The sequence below is a fragment of the Triticum aestivum genome, chromosome 2A (assembly GCF_018294505.1).
Source record: "Triticum aestivum cultivar Chinese Spring chromosome 2A, IWGSC CS RefSeq v2.1, whole genome shotgun sequence".
Classification (NCBI taxonomy): Eukaryota; Viridiplantae; Streptophyta; class Magnoliopsida; order Poales; family Poaceae; genus Triticum; species Triticum aestivum.
Window position 1 is genome coordinate 81845275 of NC_057797.1, and position 20055 is coordinate 81865329.

A 20055-nucleotide genomic window follows, 5' to 3' on the forward strand; every position below is an offset into this window, starting at 1 on the left:
AAATTGTCATAGTTTCCTTCCTATCCGTTAGAGATAGATCGGACGGCCTATATTGCAGGATGGCAGGCACACCATCATCACCAACTCTACTTTTTATTGAACTGAGACAAAGCTAACATGCAAAGTAAATAAACACATAGGGTCTACATACACAATTTATCTTAGGCACTCCAATAGTACGTCCACTACACATTCACGCATTTCACATATTTCTACATCTATGGGAACCTACGAAAGGGTTAACGTAAATTGCCTCTCTCTCTCCTTCCTGATTTTCATGGTGGTGGGCCCCTCCCTCCCCCCAATCTACAATCAACAGCTCACACGTTTCACATTATGTTAATTACGTAACTGAGATTATGTAGGTGTGCAGTACTCGTCCAAAAAAACCAACTAAGCCAACCTCTGATACGTCTCCAACGTATCTATAATTTTTGATTGCTCCATGCTATATTATCTACTGTTTTGGACATTATTGGGCTTTATTATCCAATTTTATATTATTTTTGGGACTAACCTATTAACCAGAGGCCCAGCCCAGAATTGTTGTTTTTTGCCTGTTTTTAGGGTTTCGAAGAAAAGGAATATCAAACAGAGTCCAAACGGAATGAAACCTTCGGGAACGTGATTTTCTCATCGAATACAACTTAGGAGACTTGGATCCTACGTCAAGACACGTAACAGGAGGCCATGAGGTAGGGGGCGCGCCTACCCCCCCCCCCCTAGGCACACCCTCCATCCTCGTGGGCCCCCTGTTGCTCCACCGACGTACTTCTTCCTCCTATATATACCCACGTACCCCCAAACGATCAGATACGGAGCCAAAACCCTAATTCCACCGCCGCAACTTTCTGTATCCATGAGATCCCATCTTGGGGCCTGTTCTGGAGCTCCGCCGGAGGGGGGCATCGATCACGGAGGGCTTCTACATCAACACCATAGCCCTTCCGATGAAGTGTGAGTAGTTTACCTCAGACCTACGGGTCCATAGTTAGTAGCTAGATGGCTTCTTCTCTCTTTTTGGATCTCAATACAATGTTCTCCCCCTCTCTTGTGGAGATCTATTCGATGTAATCTTCTTTTTCTGGTGTGTTTGTTGAGACCGATGAATTGTGGGTTTATGATCAAGTCTATCTATGAATAATATTTTAATCTTCTCTGAATTCTTTTATGTATGATTGGTTATCTTTGCAAGTCTCTTCGAATTATCAGTTTGGTTTGGCCTACTAGATTCATCTTTCTTGCAATGGGAGAAGTGCTTAGCTTTGGGTTCAATCTTGCGGTGTCCTTTCCCGGTGACAGTAAGGGCAGCAAGGCACATATTGTATTGTTGCCATCGAGGATAACAAGATGGGGTTTTCTTCATATTGCATGAGTCTATCCCTCTACATCATGTCATCTTGCTTAAGGCGTTACTCTGTTTTTAACTTAATACTCTAGATGCATGCTGGATAGTGGTCGATGAGTGGAGTAATAATAGTAGATGCAGGCAGGAGTCGGTCTACTTGTCTCGGACGTGATGCCTATATACATGATCATACCTAGATATTCTCATAAGTCATAACTATGCTCAATTATGTCAATTGCTCAACAGTAATTTGTTCACCCACCATAGAATACTTATGTTCTCGAGAGAAGCCACTAGTGAAACCTATGGCCCCCGGGTCTATCTTTATCATATCAATCTCCTACTACTTAGTTATTTACTTTGCTATTTAATTTGCCTTTATTTTACTTTGCATCTTTATCATAAAAATACCAAAAATATTATCTTCTCATATCTATCAGATCTCACTCTCGTAAGTGGCCCTATAGGGATTTACAACCCCTATTTGCATTGGTTGCGAGGATTTATTTGTTTTGTGCAGGTGCGAGGGACTCGCGCGTAGCCTCCTACTGGATTGATACCTTGGTTCTCAAAAACTGAGGGAAATACTTACGCTACTTTGCTGCATCATCCCTTCCTCTTCGGGGAAAACCAACGCGCTGCTAAAAGAGGTAGCAACCTCCCAGCATATCGCGCGAGAAAAGACCTGGCAGCACCGTTTTAGTCGGGATTACCAGATTACTAGTAGTAGTATCGATGGATCGCGCGAAGCACCAAGTTTTTTTTAGGAGGGCGAAGCACCTAGTTTAAAAGGAAAAAGGGGTACACTCACAGCACCCCTATCGCGGTCGCATTGCACCCCCACACACGTTCGGTCCTGCACATGGCTCACACAAACGGAACGCGCTTCGGCTTGCCTCTTCACTGACACGTGGGACTGCACTCGGAGAAACTGACCATGCGCCAAACTCCCCCCGCCCACCGCCCTTCGGCCAACTAGCCAATAATATTCCCCAAACCCCCCCTCCCCCCCTGTCCCCCTCCACTCCATTCGCTCCGCCAAAGCCGCCCTCCCCGCCACTCCGATACATCGGCACCGCGATTCATCGAGGGGACGCACGGCGATCCTCCCGCTCCCATAGTATGCTCTCGTAGAATGCCGTCCTCGAGCCGCACCGCCACCGCTGGCGACGTTCTTGTGGAGGCGCACGGCGGTCAGCGCCGCCACCGTTGGCGACATTCGTGTGGAGACGCACGGCGGTCAGCTTCTCCCATGGTATGAGCATTCTAGACTGAGGCCTCGTGCATGTCGGTGTAGCACTGAATGTTAGCTGATAGACACTGTTAATCTCACTGTTTGCCGAAGTAGTTTACAGTCAATATGCTCTGCTTAAGAAGCTTCCTTGCCCTGTTCTGCACTCAATCTGCTTAGCTGAGATGGCATGCCAAGCCCGATTAGTTGCTAAAATATCCTGCCATATATTTATTGTGACGTCGATTGCCATGGTCTAGTAGACAATCTATTAGGTGAAATAGCTTGACATCATTTTATACTCGATCTTTGTTGCTGTGATGGCCTTTCATAGTTCGATGGTTGTGTGCTCGGCCTCATTGACTGTTGAAACAACCTGCCATAATTTAGCACTCAAATCTGTTTGCTGAATTAGCTTTAAATATATTTCGTTACTTAGATCTGCTCGTCCAAATATCTTGCCATAGCTTTGGACATCGACCTAGGTAATTTTTTTCCGGACATCGTAAAAAAACATATATGTTTTTCTTGTAATATCTAGTAGAAGAAGTAATTTGTATGTCTAACAGATGGACAGCACTTGATAACTTCTGCTCGAAGATTCTCCACTGCATATGTCGAGGGGGTTGAAAACTTCATGAACTTCATCAGAGCTGAGTACGGTGGTCCGAAATCAGATGTGCTCTGCCCATGTAGCAATTGTATGAATTCAGTTACAAGACCCCAGTCAACTGTGCAAAATCATCTACACTTGTATGCGATGTCGGTCACATATACTAGGTGGGTTCATCATGGTGAAGCTGTGAACGTCAATGTTACTAACTACGTGGAAGCAGCAGATCACCATCTTGATCTGCCTGATGCTCGGGTGGAAGAGGAGGAGGCGGTGGTGGTGGCGGAGGCAATGAGTTTGACCAACATTGAAATAATGCTACGAAATGCTCGTGCATTTCATGAACTTTCACCTGCAGAAGAAAAATAGTGGGCCCGCATGTTGGAACAATACAACGTGGCTGTCACCCCAGGAAATAAGCTGTCAGTATTCTCAGCTATGGTCACCTTTCTTCAGGTGAAGAGATTTGAGCAGATGACCAACAAATCATTCGATGCGATGTTGGCTGCTTTTCACAAAGCTTTCCCAGATGCGTCTGAGCTGCCACACACCTATAGTAAAATGAGGAATTTCCTTCGTGCAGTTGGAATTGGATATGATATGATCCATGTTTGTAAGAATAATTGTGTTATGTTCCGGAAGGATTATGCCAACTTAAGTGAATGCCCGAAATGCAAATCATCAAGGTGGAAAGATGGCGATGCTATGAAGAGGATTCCTCATAATGTTCTGAGACATTTTCCAATTACACCAAGATTGCAGAGGTTGTTTCATGATGCTGAAACAAGAGAGGATGTACTATGGCATTCTAGGAACCATGAGTACAGAGGTCGGAATGTAATGAGCCATCCATCACATGGTAGTGAGTGGAAAAGCTTCAATCAGAAACACAAAAAGTTTGCTGCTAACCCGAGAAACATTAGACTTGGCTTAGCTTCAGATGGATTTAACCCATTTGTCCACCAGAGCGCCACATATAGCATGTGGCCAGTGCTTGTTATCTCTTACAACATGCCTCCAAATGTCTGCACCAAAGAATCAAACTACATGATGGCCTTGCTCATCCCAGGTCCAAAAGGTCTTGGAAAGGATTTTGATTTATTCATGGAGCCTCTTGTGGAGGAACTTCAACAGCTATGGAGGGGTGTTCTCACTGGAGACCTATATAGCAGCCCACCAGCTGATTTCTTTCTGCGTGCTATTATAATTTGGTGCATCCATGATTATCCGGCTTTGGGCACTATGTCAGGGCGAACGCACATGGTTACAATGCATGTGTTCACTATGACAGGAATCCGCTGTCATATGCAATACTTAGCTAGATCTATTACATTGGACACCGTCGTTTCCTTGCCAAGGACAAGTCGCATCCTACAAAATACCGATGACATGTGTTCAATGCAAAGCGTGAAAACCGCGATGCGCCAAAGAGGATCACCGCCGATGAGTTGCAAGTGGAATTAGAGAAGGTCAGGCATATTACACCAGGAAACCATCCTGATAATGGTAGCGGGGAAAGGAAGTGTGGCAGGGCAGAAGAGAGATTATTGTTTACCTACAGGTCCACTTTTGGGACTTGGAGTATTGGAAAGATTTGGATATGCGGCATAATCTTGATGTCATGCACATTGAGAAAAATATATGTGACAGCATTATCGGCACACTTCTTAATACTGAAGGCAAGACGAAAGATACCTTAAAATCTAGGATTGATTTGACAAACCTGGGTATCATAAAGGATTTGCAGGTGCAAGATGAAGGTAAACCACGGGATATGGCACCAGCTGTGTACATCTTGGATAAGGCAAAAAGAAAAGAATTCTGCGAGGTCCTGTCACGTGTGAGATTCCCACATGGATTTGCTTCCAACCCTGAAAGGAGAGTCAGTGCAGATGGAAACAAGGTACAAGGGTTGAACACTCATGACTGCCACGTCCTACTTCAAAGGGTTTTACCAATTATCCTTAGAGGATTGGGCCGCCCTGACTTATACGGGGCAGTTGCAGAGTTGGGCCAATTCTTCAAGGAACTCTGCAGTAGAAATATCACAGTTGATGCTTTGGAGCGTCTTAGAGACAAGATACCAACTATCCTATGCGACCTTGAGAAGATATATCCTCCAGCCTTCTTTGATGTGATGGTGCATTTGGTTGTTCATCTACCTAATGAGGCACTACTAAGAGGTCCAGTACAGTATGGCTGGATGTACCCTATTGAAAGGCGGGTCGGCACTTTCAAGGGCTATGTTAGGAACAGAGCTAGACCTGGGGGTTCCATTGCAGAGGCCTACATTGCTACAGAAGCATTGACATTCTGCTCAAAATACATTGAAACAGCTGATCAGCTTAGCAAAGAGGTGCGTGAAGACAATCCCGGGCTCAATGTTTTCGATTATTCTGTTCGAGTTACAGGGAAGAGTCGACAAGAGGACAAACCTAAAGATTTGGACAAAATGGTTTGGTATGTGTTGAATAACTGTCCTGAGATACTACCTTATATCAAGTAAGTGCTAAGTACTGCAGCTTATACATCATAATCTACTAAACTTGCAGCACATTCTTATATATTTAGATGGTTGACACGATCAGTATGTTGTGCAGCATCTACAAAAAGGAGTTACTACTGCAAAATCCAAGAAACATTGACAAACTGGTTATGGCGGGATTTACGAAATGGTTCAAGAGCCATGTAAGCTTTTGAATTGCGCTGTTAGTTTTTTTAATATATTGAGTATGTAAGATGATCAGCTTGTCTATTTTCTAACCATAGGTTAAGAAGATGCGGGAGGATGGGCAGGCAGTTGATGATGCCCTTTACGCACTAGTAATGGGTCCTAATACTCGGGTAAGACATTATGAATCTTGCATTGTTGGAGATGTGTGCTACAACAACCTTGCACGCGACGAAGGCAGGGAGACACAAAACAGTGTCATCATGAGCACGGATACGTACGGCAGAGAGACAACTGAAATGTATGCTAACATAACAGACATTGTTCAGTTGCAGTATATCTCCAGTTTCGAGGATCATCGGTGTGTGGTTCTGTTGTGCTGTCGTTGGTATAACCTATTTTCCAGGATCGCAAAACCCAAAGCTGATGATTATTTCAAATCCATCAATGTCAAGGTGGCGTACCAGACCAACGAGCCTTTTATTTTGGCAAATCAAGCAACACAGATATTTTTCTTGGAAGACACATTTGCATGTAGCGATGACTGGAGAGTATTGCAAAGGTTTGAGCAGAGGAGTTCATTTAATGAAGTTGCACAACAAGATGATGCTTACACTGCTCCTGTTGTACAAGATTCCACAGATGTTCCTAATATCTTTGAGAACCATCACGTCAATGACGTTGGTGAAAAGATTGCCTATTGTGTTGTGGACATACAAGAGTTGATCAAGAAGAAGCCAACGTTCGAGGACATTGAGGATGAAGAAGATGACACTCTGGGGAATTACGATTCAGACTGATACACATGGCGAAGATGTTGCGCTGTTGCTGCGGATGATGATTAGATTGCTTTTGTCGTATTTGCCTGTCATAAGACATTTTTTATCTACTATGTGAAATTGTGTTTGCTATGACAACTGAAACCTGATGAACGTGTTGCTTAGTATTTTGCTGTGAGAACATCACTTGTTATGTATGTTCATTTGTGTTTGGTGATTGTATGACGACTAAAACATGATGACATTATTGTTTAGTTGTACTCATATTTGGCTGTGAAACTTGAATTTGATGACATAGTTTGTTATTGGACTGCAATTTGCTCGACGTCTTCGAATGGGAACAAGGCTGACCCGACAGGGCCTCTGCTAATTTATTTATTTATTACCAAAAGGGCCTATGCTATTTATTTATTTATGAGAAAAAGGGGATACCCCCGATTTCTGTTAATAGAAATCATTAGATGTTCACAACACTACACCCAGCCTGCTACACAGGTTTCATTCATTACTAGTTTCAGCAAAGTGCTCATGTCATAGCCACCGAATACATCACGAGTGCTACATACACTGCAAATAAAGAGACAATCATCCTATAGAGCACATCGATTTTGCCCATTATCTTCACAAGCTCTTTCATCTCCTCATTGCTGTCAAGGCCGTTCATCAGTTGTTGCTTGGCCATGATTAGAGGAACTGCACCTTTAACCTTCTGCTCTGCATCTTCCTCTTCTGTCGTTCCTTTAGTTGCTTGTCCAACACCCCAGCCTGCTGGTATTGGGATTCATTGGCTAACCAAATAATCAGCATAGTTGCGTTCCCCCACATCAGCAACTTTTGAGAAATACAAATCACACGAATCTTCCCTTTTCTGCATGAATCCAATTGGAAGATCATCAACCAAACTATTAAAAATATCAGCAACTAAAAGCAGCAGAACAACACTTAAACATATTATTACCCCATGATTCGGGCATTTGTAGAAGACTCGGCCAGGGTTGAGGATTGTGGTTGAGACGCGATGGATGACTCTGCGTGATTTGCAGTAGTGGCACCACACCAACGGCAGCGGGTTGCGATGAGCAACCGGCTGCGGTGCGTGTGCCGACAGGGGTGTTATGAGACCCACAGGCTATGGTACAGGTGGCGACTTGGCGCATATCTGGTTGTTGCCTACTGAAGAGTAGGTGGACGAGTAGCCAGTGGACATGGTTGCTGCGGCCAGAGCTTCTGATACTAGGCAGAGTAAGTAGAGAAGAGGAGAAGTGAATGTTGGATATGTCAGTTTCATTACTTGCAGAGTAGCATATCACCATATATAGTCATAGTCTAGGTTTGGATTCGAACCAGCTACAGGAGCACGTCTCTCTTTTTTTCTAAAACTCAGCAACGTCTCTTTACTGGTACACTATCTTGTTCTGTACGCCTTCTCAAGTCTTTGATTTTCTTTCTTTTTTGCGAGGAATGAAGGAGGACAAAATTGAGATTTCCTGGGACTCGAACCCAAACCTCTCGGTTGAAAACCAAGGGTGGTAGTCACTTATGTGGCGAACGTTCCTAGGGAGGAGGACGGCAGACGAATGCATTTTCCTCGCAGTTTTAGTTGCGACGCAAGATCGAACGGTCACAGTTTTGGGAATGTTATCAGGCCAACGAGCCTGGTTTTCTTTTCTTCCTATATATAAAAAAGTATGCTACTTGGTGTTAGCTTAGTCAACAAACGATTGTGCCAACCTTGACCATTGGATTGACATTCAACGTCTGTCATGTTTCTTCAGTCTCTTCTTCCTCCAGCCGCCAAAGCCAAACCAGCGCCAGCGGGACCGCCTGCTCTCGCCTCCCACGGCTGGTTGTGCTGCCGTGCACGCATCGTGGCCACATCACACCCTAAAACTCTGCGGATCTTCCCTGGCTCCTGTTCGTTCCCGTCTGAGGCCTCACCATCATCCTCTGCCTTGGTTCGCTCGCTGCGGCGCCGCCCTCCGGTGTTGTCAACATGGTCAACAATTGAGAGGAATAAGGAGATGACTGTACATGGTGAGGATGATAGTAGGGACCCAGCAGCTCGCGCAGTAATTTTGTTTTTTCGTGACGGAGAAGGGTATCAACTAGGTTGTTTGGGAGCTGTGGCCCGTCTAGCACATGACCAGCCCAGTTTGTTTTTTTCCTTTCTGAAAATGGCTAGCCCAACTATTTTGTTTTTTGCAGAATAACCAACGTAGGCCTACTTGTTTTTCTATGCCCTACTGGGCCGGAAATCTTTCAAGACGAGGATGGATGCATTTTGCCCAGAAAATGGGCTATAAGTAATAAGAAATGGGCTATAAGTAATATTAAATGGGCTGTAAAATGAAAAAATACAGCAAACAGGCAATTAGTTCCAAAATATTTTTTTTCTTTCGGATTTTGATATTTTAAATTTCATTGTTTTTGTGCGGGTAAATTTTCATTGGGTTTAAATTAAGGTATGTTTAGTTTTAAAATAAATTTGAATCTGGTTAGAAATTTCGGGCTGTATGCTGTTTGGGACAGATTTGGAGGCTGACTTGTAGGTCCACTAGGTTGACGTGTATGAAAGGCTTTGTCAACTTAGTCCACAAACGATTCTATCAGCAGTGACCATTGGATGTTAATCCAACGGCCGTGCTGCTTCTTCAATATCTGATCTTCTTGCTCCAGCCGCCCAAACCAGCGCTGGTGGGACTGCCTGCTCCCACCTCTCATGGCCGGCTGTGCTGCCACACAGACCGCACCGCCCCACCCTACTCCATTGTTGGCCAGGCCATTCGTCTACTCATCCACACCTTTTGTTATTTTCCGGCAACGGCAGCCGGACCAGTAAACCCTCGTACTCCCCACCACGTGGGCAACCACTGTCGAGTCTTCCCCGGCTCCGTGTCGTTCCCTTCCTAGGCCTCGTCGTCGTCCACTGCCTTGGTGCTCTCGGCACGCCGTGGTCAACGTGGTCAACGAACGACATCTATAGGACATGGACTGTACGGGAGAGGCTGACAGCTGGATCCACGGCCGCACACAAGGAAATGCCTCCTTATTACGCGTAAAATAATGATTCCTCCACCTGACATCTGGGACCCACCGGAAGGGCCTCTGTATTTCACAAAAAAAACATTCCCTCCGCTGACAGGTCGGACCCACCAGCTATATCTTCGCACGCAAGGAAGTGCCTCCTTATTATGCACAAAAAACGAATACTCCCCCTGCTAGCTGGGACCCAGCATAGTGGGAGGCTGACATGTGGGCCTACTAAGTTGATGGGGATGGAGGGCTTTGTCAACTTAGTCAATATGAACGATTCTAGCTCCAGTGATCGTACGATGTCCATCCAACGGTCATAGTGCTTCTTCAACCTCTGGTCTTCTTGCTCCAGCCGCCCAAAGCAGCGTTGGTCGTGCCGACTGCTCCTACCTCCCGTGGCCGACTGTGCTGCCATGGAGGCCTCACCGCCCCCTACTACTCCCACCTCTGGTCAGGCCCTGCGGCAACGGCAGCCTCACACCGCAGCCGAACCAGTGAACCCTCATACTCCTCTCCGCGTGGGCATCCACTGTCGCGTCTTCCCCGGATCCGCGTCGTCTCCTTCCTAGGCCTAGTCGTCGTCCACCGCCTTGGTGCGTGGTCAACGAACGACTTCCATCGGAAGAGTACTGTATGTGGAGAGGCTAACAGCTGGGTCCACGGCCACAGCAAGGAAGTGCCTCCTTATTACGCGCAAAATAATGATTCCTCCACCTGATAGCAGGGACCCTCCGGACGGACCATCGTATTTCACAAAAAAATGTTTCCCCATTGACTGTTGGGACCCACCAGCTACATCTTCGCATGCAAGGACAGTCGGGACCCACCCGGTTGAAGCATAAGTAGCGTCGTCATTCTGGTTGCGAACGTGTACGTACATATGATCGGTCTGTCTGCATGCTGCAGCGATGAACTGTGGCCATGCAAGGAAGGGCACGTGTTGTAGTAGAGGCGCGCATGTGTCGTAGTAGAATCACGCACGTAGCATGGACATGTACGTACAGCGACTAGGGTGCAAGAAAGTAAATACGGCCACGTACGTACATACGGGAGGGGTCTCGAACGCCTACTCGCGCACACGTACGACCAGGGCTCGTGTACATGGCTGGGTCGGAACAGAGAAACTGCGTCGTCGTTGTGTTCATGGGGAGCCAACCGGCTGGGTCGGAACGGAATGCATCGTCGTGTTCATTGAGAGCCAACCGGCTTGGACGGAACAGCCGATGGAAACGAGGCCTGGCGTACCGTAGAACGGAGGAAACGGCCTTGTGTTCGACCGGCCACGGTCGAAACGGGATCCTATTCATCGGGAGGGGTCTGGAGTACCGCAAAATGGAGGAAACGGACTTTTATTGGACCTCCTACAGTCGAAATGGGTCATGTTGATCGGGAGGGGTGTGGCGTACCGCAAAACGGAGGAAACGGACTTGTGTTGGAGTGCTACGGTCGAAACGGGGGTCCTGTTCATCGGGAATGGTGTGGCGTACCACAAAATGGGACTCCACGGGCTACTATTCATCTCCATCGTCGACCTCCTTCAGCCTCCACCTGCGACTGTTCATCCACGGGCTCCTGTTCATCCAACCTCCACCGGCTACTATTCAACCAGCCCTCTCCACGGGGTCCTGTTCAACCACCCCTCCACGGGCTACTATTCATCCAGCCCTCCACAGGCTACTATTCAACCAGCCCTCCACGGGGTCCTGTTCATCCACCGGCTCGATCGATCGGGGTACTGTTCATCTAATGGCAACAGCCTCTACTACCACGGGTTCCTATTCATCCAACCCCCACCGAGAACTGTTCATCCAAACCCCCCAACAACGCTCACTGTTCATCTAGAGGCAGCATCGATCAACTTCAGTTAGCAGCGAAGGAATCGCTTGATCGGGTTCAGTTAACTGTCATCGATCGATCGCTCGGGTTTAGTAACGCATAGCCTGCAGTGCAATCGCTCGGGTTCAGTTAGAGCCCAACGCCTCCCTCAGGTTCAGTTAGAGCCCAACGCCTCGCACACACACGCGTGCATATGAGAGAAATGTGCATCGCTCGGCCCCCGACCATCCACCATAACCGGGAACTCCCCGATATTTTCCTTGCCCTCGCTTCTACCACGGTTTTTTCCGTCATGGACGGTCCAAAGAATGTCATGTAGCTGCGTCTCCGGCCCGCCCAGGACGAAAAGCCCATTTTCTGTCATGATTTTTTGTCATAGAAGTAGGACCCCACCACATCTATGATGATACCGGGTTTTGTCACAATTATCATCATAGAAGTGTCATAAGTATGACAGAAAAAAAAATTCGTTTGGCCCAAAATGTCATGGATGTGTCTTTTTTTGTAGTGCCGTCTTGGAGGAGGCCAACCACTTGCCTTGCGAGCCGGATTCGGACATGATTAGAGTACTTGGCGGTGAGGGGAAAGCTTGGAGCTTGGGTGCTGGAGCTTGAGGACGGATGGGCTAGGGGGAGAAGGTGTGGGGTAAAAAGGTGGATCCCAATCTTCTTATGAAAGCAGTGAATATCAAGCGTCCCCCCACGAGCTTTAAAACTCGCCTATTCCCCAGGGGTCGTGCAAACAGCACGGTTGGATTACCCAAACCCGTATTGATGAGAATCTCGTAATAAGGGGACACGATCTCTGCTTTGACAAGATGTGTCGATGAAACCACGCCTCGAAACACAAAGCGGGAGGCTAAAAATGGTTCGAAATAATAATAATAATAATAATAATAATAATAATAATAATAATAATAATAATAATAATAATAATAATAATAATAATAATAATAAGGTCAGAACACAACACCTCGCCGAAAAAGCTGTTAGAAGATATGACCTATTTTTCTGTTTAAGCATTTTTGCCCTTGTGGTTCAGGGTTGTAACTATTGTACTGAGCCGGATATAGTCCTTTTGATCAACTACTTTGGAGTATTCGGAGGAGGAACCCGCCTTGCAATGCCAAAGATAATATGCGCGCCGGACACATCGTCATTGAAGCCTGGTTCAGGGGCTACTGAGGGAGTCCTGGATTAGGGGGTCCCCAGGCGTCCGGGCTATGTGACATGGGCCGGACTAGTGGGACGTAAATATACAAGATGGGAAGCTTCCCCCCGTGTCCGGATGGGACTCTCCTTTTCGTGGATGGCAAGCTTGGCGTTCGGATATGAAGATTCCTTTCTCTGTAAACCGACTCTGTATAACCCTAGTCCCCTCTGGTATCTATATAAACCGGAGGGTTAGTCCATAGAGGCAATCACAATCATACAGGCTAGACATCTAGGGTTTAGCCACTACGATCTCGAGGTAGATCAACTCTTGTAACCCATGTACTCATCAAAGTCAATTAAGCAGGAAGTAGGGTATTACCTCCATCAAGAGGGCCCGAACCTGGGTAAACATCGTATCCCCTGCCTCCTATTACCTTCGATCCTCAGACGCACAGTTCAGGACCCCCTACCCGAGATCGGCCGATTTTGACACTGACAGCGGGTGAGGGGGAGAGCCATGGAAGGAGATGGGGACGGGGAAGAGTGAGGGAGGGGTGAGGGGTTGCGTGGCGCCCTTAGCCATCTCCAGGCAGTTAGTGGAAGCAGGAGGTGGCCCATGGAAAAGCAACCCCTTAGGACAACTGACCCACGGTTTTGGTGACTTAGGACACCCACGCACAAAAATAGACGGGCAGAAACACACACGGCGTCAGCGAACTGGAAAGGGGTTCGGTTTTACTGTCCTAAAAATGTTTCCCATTTAACTTGTGTGAGTACTCTGCAGCCTATCGATGGAACCAATTAGGGCCAGGAGACTCCGTTCGCACCACTTCTCCTTTCCCTTGCCAGCTATGCGGTAGCGCTCCTCTCCACCTTTCATACACATTACAAATGGTAGTGCTTGTGATAATCTATAATATATCTATTGTATTTAATAATGTATATTGAGTTTGGTTGTACATTTAAAGCTTTAATGTTCTCATATTTACTTACAAGATACATTCATGGAACAATGGCATATGGTGTCCACTACTATAATTGCGAGGATTCGCACTACGTTTATCAGTACCCGCCTACCTGTAGCAACATAATGTATTCATATCTTTTTCATTTATCTCATGTGCATACCTCTCTAGAGCGTCTATTAATTTCATGCAGATATATTATAGAAAAATGCACCTATACAATTAATTTGTTTACGTAAATATGTAAGATATACGTGTGTGTTTGTGTGTGTGTGTGTGTGTGTGTATATATATATATATATATATATATATATATATATATATAATCATTGCAAAAGATATAAAAAGTATTAATATGCATGATTGAACATATCAATGAATCAATATTTTCTTAGGAGGATCCGGATATTTTGTACCACTACTAAATCTTCATTAAGGACACCCTATGTGTACCTACACTACACACACATCAGATCTATATATATAGGGGGTTCCGCCTAGAACATTGTGCTCTTCATCCTGAAGCATCCCAAAATGGCCAAACTTAGTTTATTCCTACAAACAATTTATGTATTTATATTTCTTCTTGCACATCCGAACAGGGGTGTTCGACTATACCCTGTTGTTCAAGAGGTAAATGTTTGAATACAATATTATTTCATAGAACTTTACGTGCTTGTGAGGGTTGTTCTTGGTGGCGTGCCAAATTATATTTTCTCTAGTGAATTTTTTTTCTAATACTAACTTGTGTATTTTAAGAGAAATAATACAGATGTGTGGTGGAGTTAAATATAGGCTAGGGAATGATGGGAACATGGATCATAATGGGTCATATAGGTGCTACCATGATGTTGCTTCCCTTCCAAGCACAGTGAGAAACTGGCAAACAGTAGGAACCTCGTCTCGGAAGGAGGGACTCTAAGACAATCCCCATCCGATGTTACAAATATATCGCACTCTTTGGTTCCTATATTTCCCATCTTTCTTTCGGGGTTGGAGGTGAAGGAAGTGCGGGATGTGGTGCCCTATTGCCTTTTTTAGATCAAATGAGTTGTATTTAGTCTGAGTACACAGTTTCTTTGAAAATCCTAGGGGGTGTTAGCCCATGTTGAACAAATTTGATTAGACTGCTTACACGGCTAGTAAGGTTTATGGTTACAAGTGTATTTTTATAGGGAGTGGGAGAGAAGGGAACTAGCAACTGCAAAATTACGTCAAGTACATAGTTACCCTTGGTAACCAGAACTTCTTATGATCTATTATCACATTATATGTGTTTCTCTTACCTATCTATATTAGTCAATTATTATTAACTTGCCTCCTTTAACCACTATCGCGTGCTCGTTTGCTAATAGCAATGGTAGTAGGATGGATGCAAAGAAAGAATATGAACTATTTGCAATTGATCTTTACCTATAGTATGTAGATCCATGTGGAAAGGGACTAGATGTGAAATGATTTGCGGTCACTTATACATAATAATTGAAATCCACCACCAAACCATATGTGTAGTCAGCATTGTTCATTGAAATGTGGTATTAGTTATGTTTCAGTCATCTAGTGTGTAGAGCATTCATTAGTTCATGACAACAGCTTCCTAGTTCAGTACTATTTCTGTCCAAGCACATGCCCCAACGTATTGCATTATGACACCATCAACATCAAATTTTCATGTTTGATGTACATCTTATATTTCACTTTGAAGGGTAATAATTCACTTCAACAAGATTTGGTATATGGTTTAGCCAAACAAAAGTTGCCAAGCCTGAAGTCAAATTCCCTCGAGGCAAAATTTTCTGGAGAAGGAAATAATTCATCTGGTGTACTATATGTGAGTTTATATTGACTTATTCTATTGAAAGTAATTTCCAATTAGCCCTAGGTTACAGGTGTTTCATCTAAATGTATGTGTTGATTTACATTTCAAGATTTTACTTACTACTCATTGTAGTTCTTCATGTGTTTTGCAATACTTTTTGATTGATAAGTTTCGTGTAGTTGTAAACTGAAAAGCTTCGTAAATAACCTACATTTTACCTTTGATATAGATATGGTGGTGGCTTATGTAATATTTTTAGTTAATTTTGCATGTTTATGTACTTCCTTGCTAATCATAGGGAAAGTTGTGGTGGAGCTCAGGCTCCATGGCACACCTTATCTAGCCACACATTTTCTACATCGCTATCAATGCAATCAATTTTGTGTTTTTGTTTATCCCAAACAAATCAACATATGAACTTCAAACTTTGCTGGACAACAAAACGATCTAACTACAGTATAGGAAAAACTTTTATTTTTTTAAGCCATAAATTCTTATAAATTTTTTACTAAAAAAACTCATTTTTTATATTTATGCCAGACCAAAAAATCCGAAAGTTTTTTCACACATTGAAGTTCTAAAGTTTATTTGACTTGCAAAGTTTGAAGTACATATGTCGTTTCATTTGAGAGAAACAAAAAAGAGAAACTTTCAAGTAATAAGTTAGTTGGCTAACACAAATCTCAAAGCAATGTTGGAGGGGTGAGGATAACGGCTTCCATGGAGCTTGGCCTACAGACAACCACACTCCTAATCATATCACTAAGGGTGCATTATAGTAAATGGATTCTTAGTTTATAAGAATGTGAGTTTTTGTTGTTTGTACAATATATAATATAAATGTTCCTAAGAAATTTTTGAAAAAGAAATGCAAACACACATGTCACTCCTTATGTTTTCAAAAACCATGTAATGATTCGAACACAAACAGTAGATAAGTAAGCTATCCATTAAATTCATTATCTTTAACACATTTTCTTATTCATTATAATCTAAGATCAACCGATAGTTCCATGATTGTTTCGTTGGGAACTTTTGTTTCTTTGTGTCAAAGGGCTGAACGGAACTATGGAAGTGTTGTTTCATAGCTATATATACATATTTCTAGATGATAAAGATGCATGTTTGCTCTGTTACTTTCTTATTTCTAGTCTTATCAATTTGGATGTGTTCACCATGCAGTATGCAACACACGACTCATCGGGAGGCCCTGATGCTAGCTACTATGGATTTCATGCCACCACTGATGTGTATGGACATGCGCTTAAACGTGGTCAATTAAGTCGCAGTGGAATTTGGGTTGGCCACAGTGGAGATGGTCGAAAATCAAGCTTTAATGCAATTAGTGTTGGATGGCATGTAAGAAAACTTATTTTTCACATGAGTTCCTAATTTGTTGGTGTTTATAACTGTTTTAGACCTCAACCGAGACTCCCTAAAAAGCTAGCTAAGTTTTTCTAGGGGACCTAACTATGTATTTGTTGTCAAACTATAAAGAACGCAATTGCGATATATCTTCCATTTATGGGGTTGTTTCTGGTACACCCTTACTTTTTGTTACTTTTAATAGGTGATTTAACGTTTTTTCTAACTTTTATCTCTTCATTTTAGATTGCTCCAGAAAAATATGGTGACTCTCATCCTCATTTATTTACCTACTGGACGGTATGATATAGATGTTTTGAATTACTTTACTTTCCAAGAAATGATCTGCCTATGATAGTAAGCTTACATACATATGTGCACATGAATGATTATCCATGTAACAGAGGGATGGATATCAGAGTACTGGGTGCTACAACATGGATTGTCCAGGTTTCATAGCAGCGAGCAGCGCTACTGTTACTCCAGGAGCTCGCATAAACCCATCTTCAAAGGTCACGCTTCGAGTGTTGAAGGTAAGATTTATGTTAGAACATGTTTCTCAGTTATGCTATATATGTGGCTATATTTTTTAATTCTTAAGCCTTACATGAAGGGTAATCACTAAATACCCAGCAAAAAATGAACGATGATTAAATTTCTTTCTATAAACCTTGTAACATAATGTTCTAGGTGTATTGTTGTTTTTTTATGAAGGAATGTTCTACTCGTTGTTTGTAGTAAAAGCTAGACTTAGACAAAGGATATCAGATTTTCTTATATTTGACATGAAAATTTTGAAGAGCACCATCACTAGAGAAAACTTTATAGTGAAAGCATCAGCCGCTACATCCCCATGGTTGCGTCCTCACAAAACGATTCTAATTTGATCACGGACTCAAAGTAGCTTACTCCACACAATATTGGCGTGTTTTTTTAGAATCCAAGACCATGTCTTAAAGTTGTCGAACCATTCTAATGTTTTGCGCTATAACCCATTCAAAATTAGCATGTCAGTCTCTTACTCTTGCTTAACGTTTCCGATCTCTCAAAAGAACGACTTCCCAAGTTTCTGCTCTAAAAAAGCAACTTCCCGTCTTAAGCAGGAAGTAGCTATGAGCGGTTGCTTGCCATCACTAGATCACACTAATTCTCAATTGATTTCCCTTCAAAAGATAGGTTCTAATTTGGATCGGGGTTATAAAATGGATCTAACACCCTGATCAACCAACTAATTAATAGTACCCGACCTATATTGGTCAAAAATAATGGTTGATGAAATAAATTGTTTTTTGTTTTATTTTATGAGGCATGGACCGAAGAACTCCTCAATTTTGATATATCATACTTAGACTATGAATAATGATATATGATAGGATGACCAAAGTGGGCACTGGTGGGTGTACTATGGCTTCAACGGCGTCCCAACGGCTGTGGGCTACTACCCAAAGTCATTGTTCACATACATGGCAAAAAAGGCAAACCAGTTCTCGTTTGGTGGCTTCGTGTTCGCAGAAAGGGCGCTTCCAACTCCTCCATTGGGCAGTGGCGTCCTTCCTGGTGGCAAGGGACGTGCGGCATCGTTTACTGACTTGCGCCTCATTGAACGGGATGGAAGGAGCAGCCCCATCATGAAGGACTTGCCTAGTGTTATATCCAACAATAAATGTTATTCTATCACTCCTATTGTTAATTCCGGGTGCTTCTTTGGCGGGCCAGGAGGTTGCGTGTAATACTAAGGTGTACTTTGAACGTGGTGGTGTAATAATGTTTCCCTTGAGTTTGTCTTCCCAAACTCATACTGGCCTAATAAGACACTATGTGTTACTGTATTATGCACATTAGCAATGAATTTACTCTTTCTATAAATTTTGAGTATACACCGAGAGACAAGTTTATCATGGAAACCACAAATGCACTAGAAATTGACAAAACTCCAAAGGCATCTATCACGCACACTAGGAATTATAACATTGAACAAATTGAGTGCAAATTGCTCATGTCACCGATTTGACATGAAGATTTTGCGATGATGATTGGGAAGCCACATGTCGCACCACGAAGGATGTATACAATACCATGGGTTGTTATCGAGAGGGAGGACCAAGGGTCGTAGTGTTTATGTCACGCGTATTCTCAGTCGTTGTTTAGCCTCTGATCTTTACGATCATGTTGAGGCGTTGTCCCGTCCTCTGACCATTAGATACTTGAAAGGTGCTTATACGCCAGGAGGACGAAGCTGGCGGGTGGTAAATCATGACGCGACTTGTGTGCCGATTGACGAAGAACCCCATGAGTCCACCTGTAAGCGTGTATAATGTTGGGAAACATAGTAGAAAACAAAAAAAACGCCCTACGATCACCCAGGAACACTATGAAGATGCGATAAATGGTTTGGATCAGATCATTACCGACTCCGAGTTGCAGCGAAAGAAGATGAGTCGGTGTAGATCGTACTTGAAGTCCCTCGAACTATAGATGAACGATCCCACGAACGGCACACGAACAGTCCCTCGAACGGGAGACCGAAAGCACGGCCTCTCTACAAGTTGCAAGCTTACGGTCTTAACGATCCGGCGGCGCTTCACCGTCCAAAACTAACCGTTGCCGAAGAATTAGAGAGGGAAGATTAGAACCACATTAGACTTCTAATTATTAGAATTAGAGGATCTAGATCTAGCTCTAATTGATCAACTAGGACCAAGTAGAACTAGAACTAGGACTAGAAAACTAGAGGAGGCTTCAAAACTTGTGTGTTAAAGATGCCCAAAACCTCTAGTATATATAGGTTGGAGAGGGAAGAGTGGGCGCCACACAAAGGGGGGAAAGTCTCCCTCCCTTGGCCGGCCAAGAGGAGGGGACTTCCCTCCAATTCGGCCTCCCCCTTCCTTCCAAAGGAGGAAAGGGGCGCCACCTCTATTTGGGCCCAAATAGCTCTCCACCACTTGACCTTTTAAGGCCTGTTGATATTAAATTAAGTATAAAAGCCTCCAAGCTATTATTAAAGCCTTTTAATATTAATCTAACATCACCAAAAAAATCACCTATATATAATTTATCCGTAATACCCGGTATTGCCCGATAAACCCCGAAACCCTTTCGGTCCCCCCAAACGCTTCCGGTTCTCTCGAAACTATTTTCAATATTAGTGAAATTACTTTGTAGCATGGTAATCCTGAACATGTGGACAACTTCCCTTTTTTTCTTAGCCTGCCAATTCTCTACCGCTGCATGGCAAATCTTT

At 43.8% G+C, this 20055-nt stretch overlaps 1 protein-coding gene across 1 annotated transcript; it reads left to right on the forward strand.

Annotated features, from left to right (window-relative positions):
- Positions 1 to 14050: 14050 nt before the first annotated feature.
- On the forward strand, positions 14051 to 18680 carry LOC123184829 (uncharacterized). Its single transcript, XM_044596880.1, has 6 exons — positions 14051 to 14263; positions 15336 to 15461; positions 16632 to 16808; positions 17061 to 17114; positions 17219 to 17347; positions 18188 to 18680. Exons 1-6 carry the CDS (start codon positions 14165 to 14167, stop codon positions 18542 to 18544), a joined length of 942 nt encoding a protein of 313 aa, XP_044452815.1. The 5' UTR covers positions 14051 to 14164; the 3' UTR covers positions 18545 to 18680.
- The last annotated feature ends 1375 nt before the right edge of the window (positions 18681 to 20055 follow it).

Coding starts and splice junctions, on each gene's coding strand:
- LOC123184829 (XM_044596880.1), top strand. CDS start 14,165: ATGGCCAAACTTAGTTTATTCCTACAAACAATTTATGTATTTATATTT. Junction 16,809..17,060: donor CAATTAGTGTTGGATGGCAT/GTAAGAAAACTT, acceptor TCTTCATTTTAG/ATTGCTCCAGAAAAATATGG. Junction 17,115..17,218: donor ATTTATTTACCTACTGGACG/GTATGATATAGA, acceptor TCCATGTAACAG/AGGGATGGATATCAGAGTAC.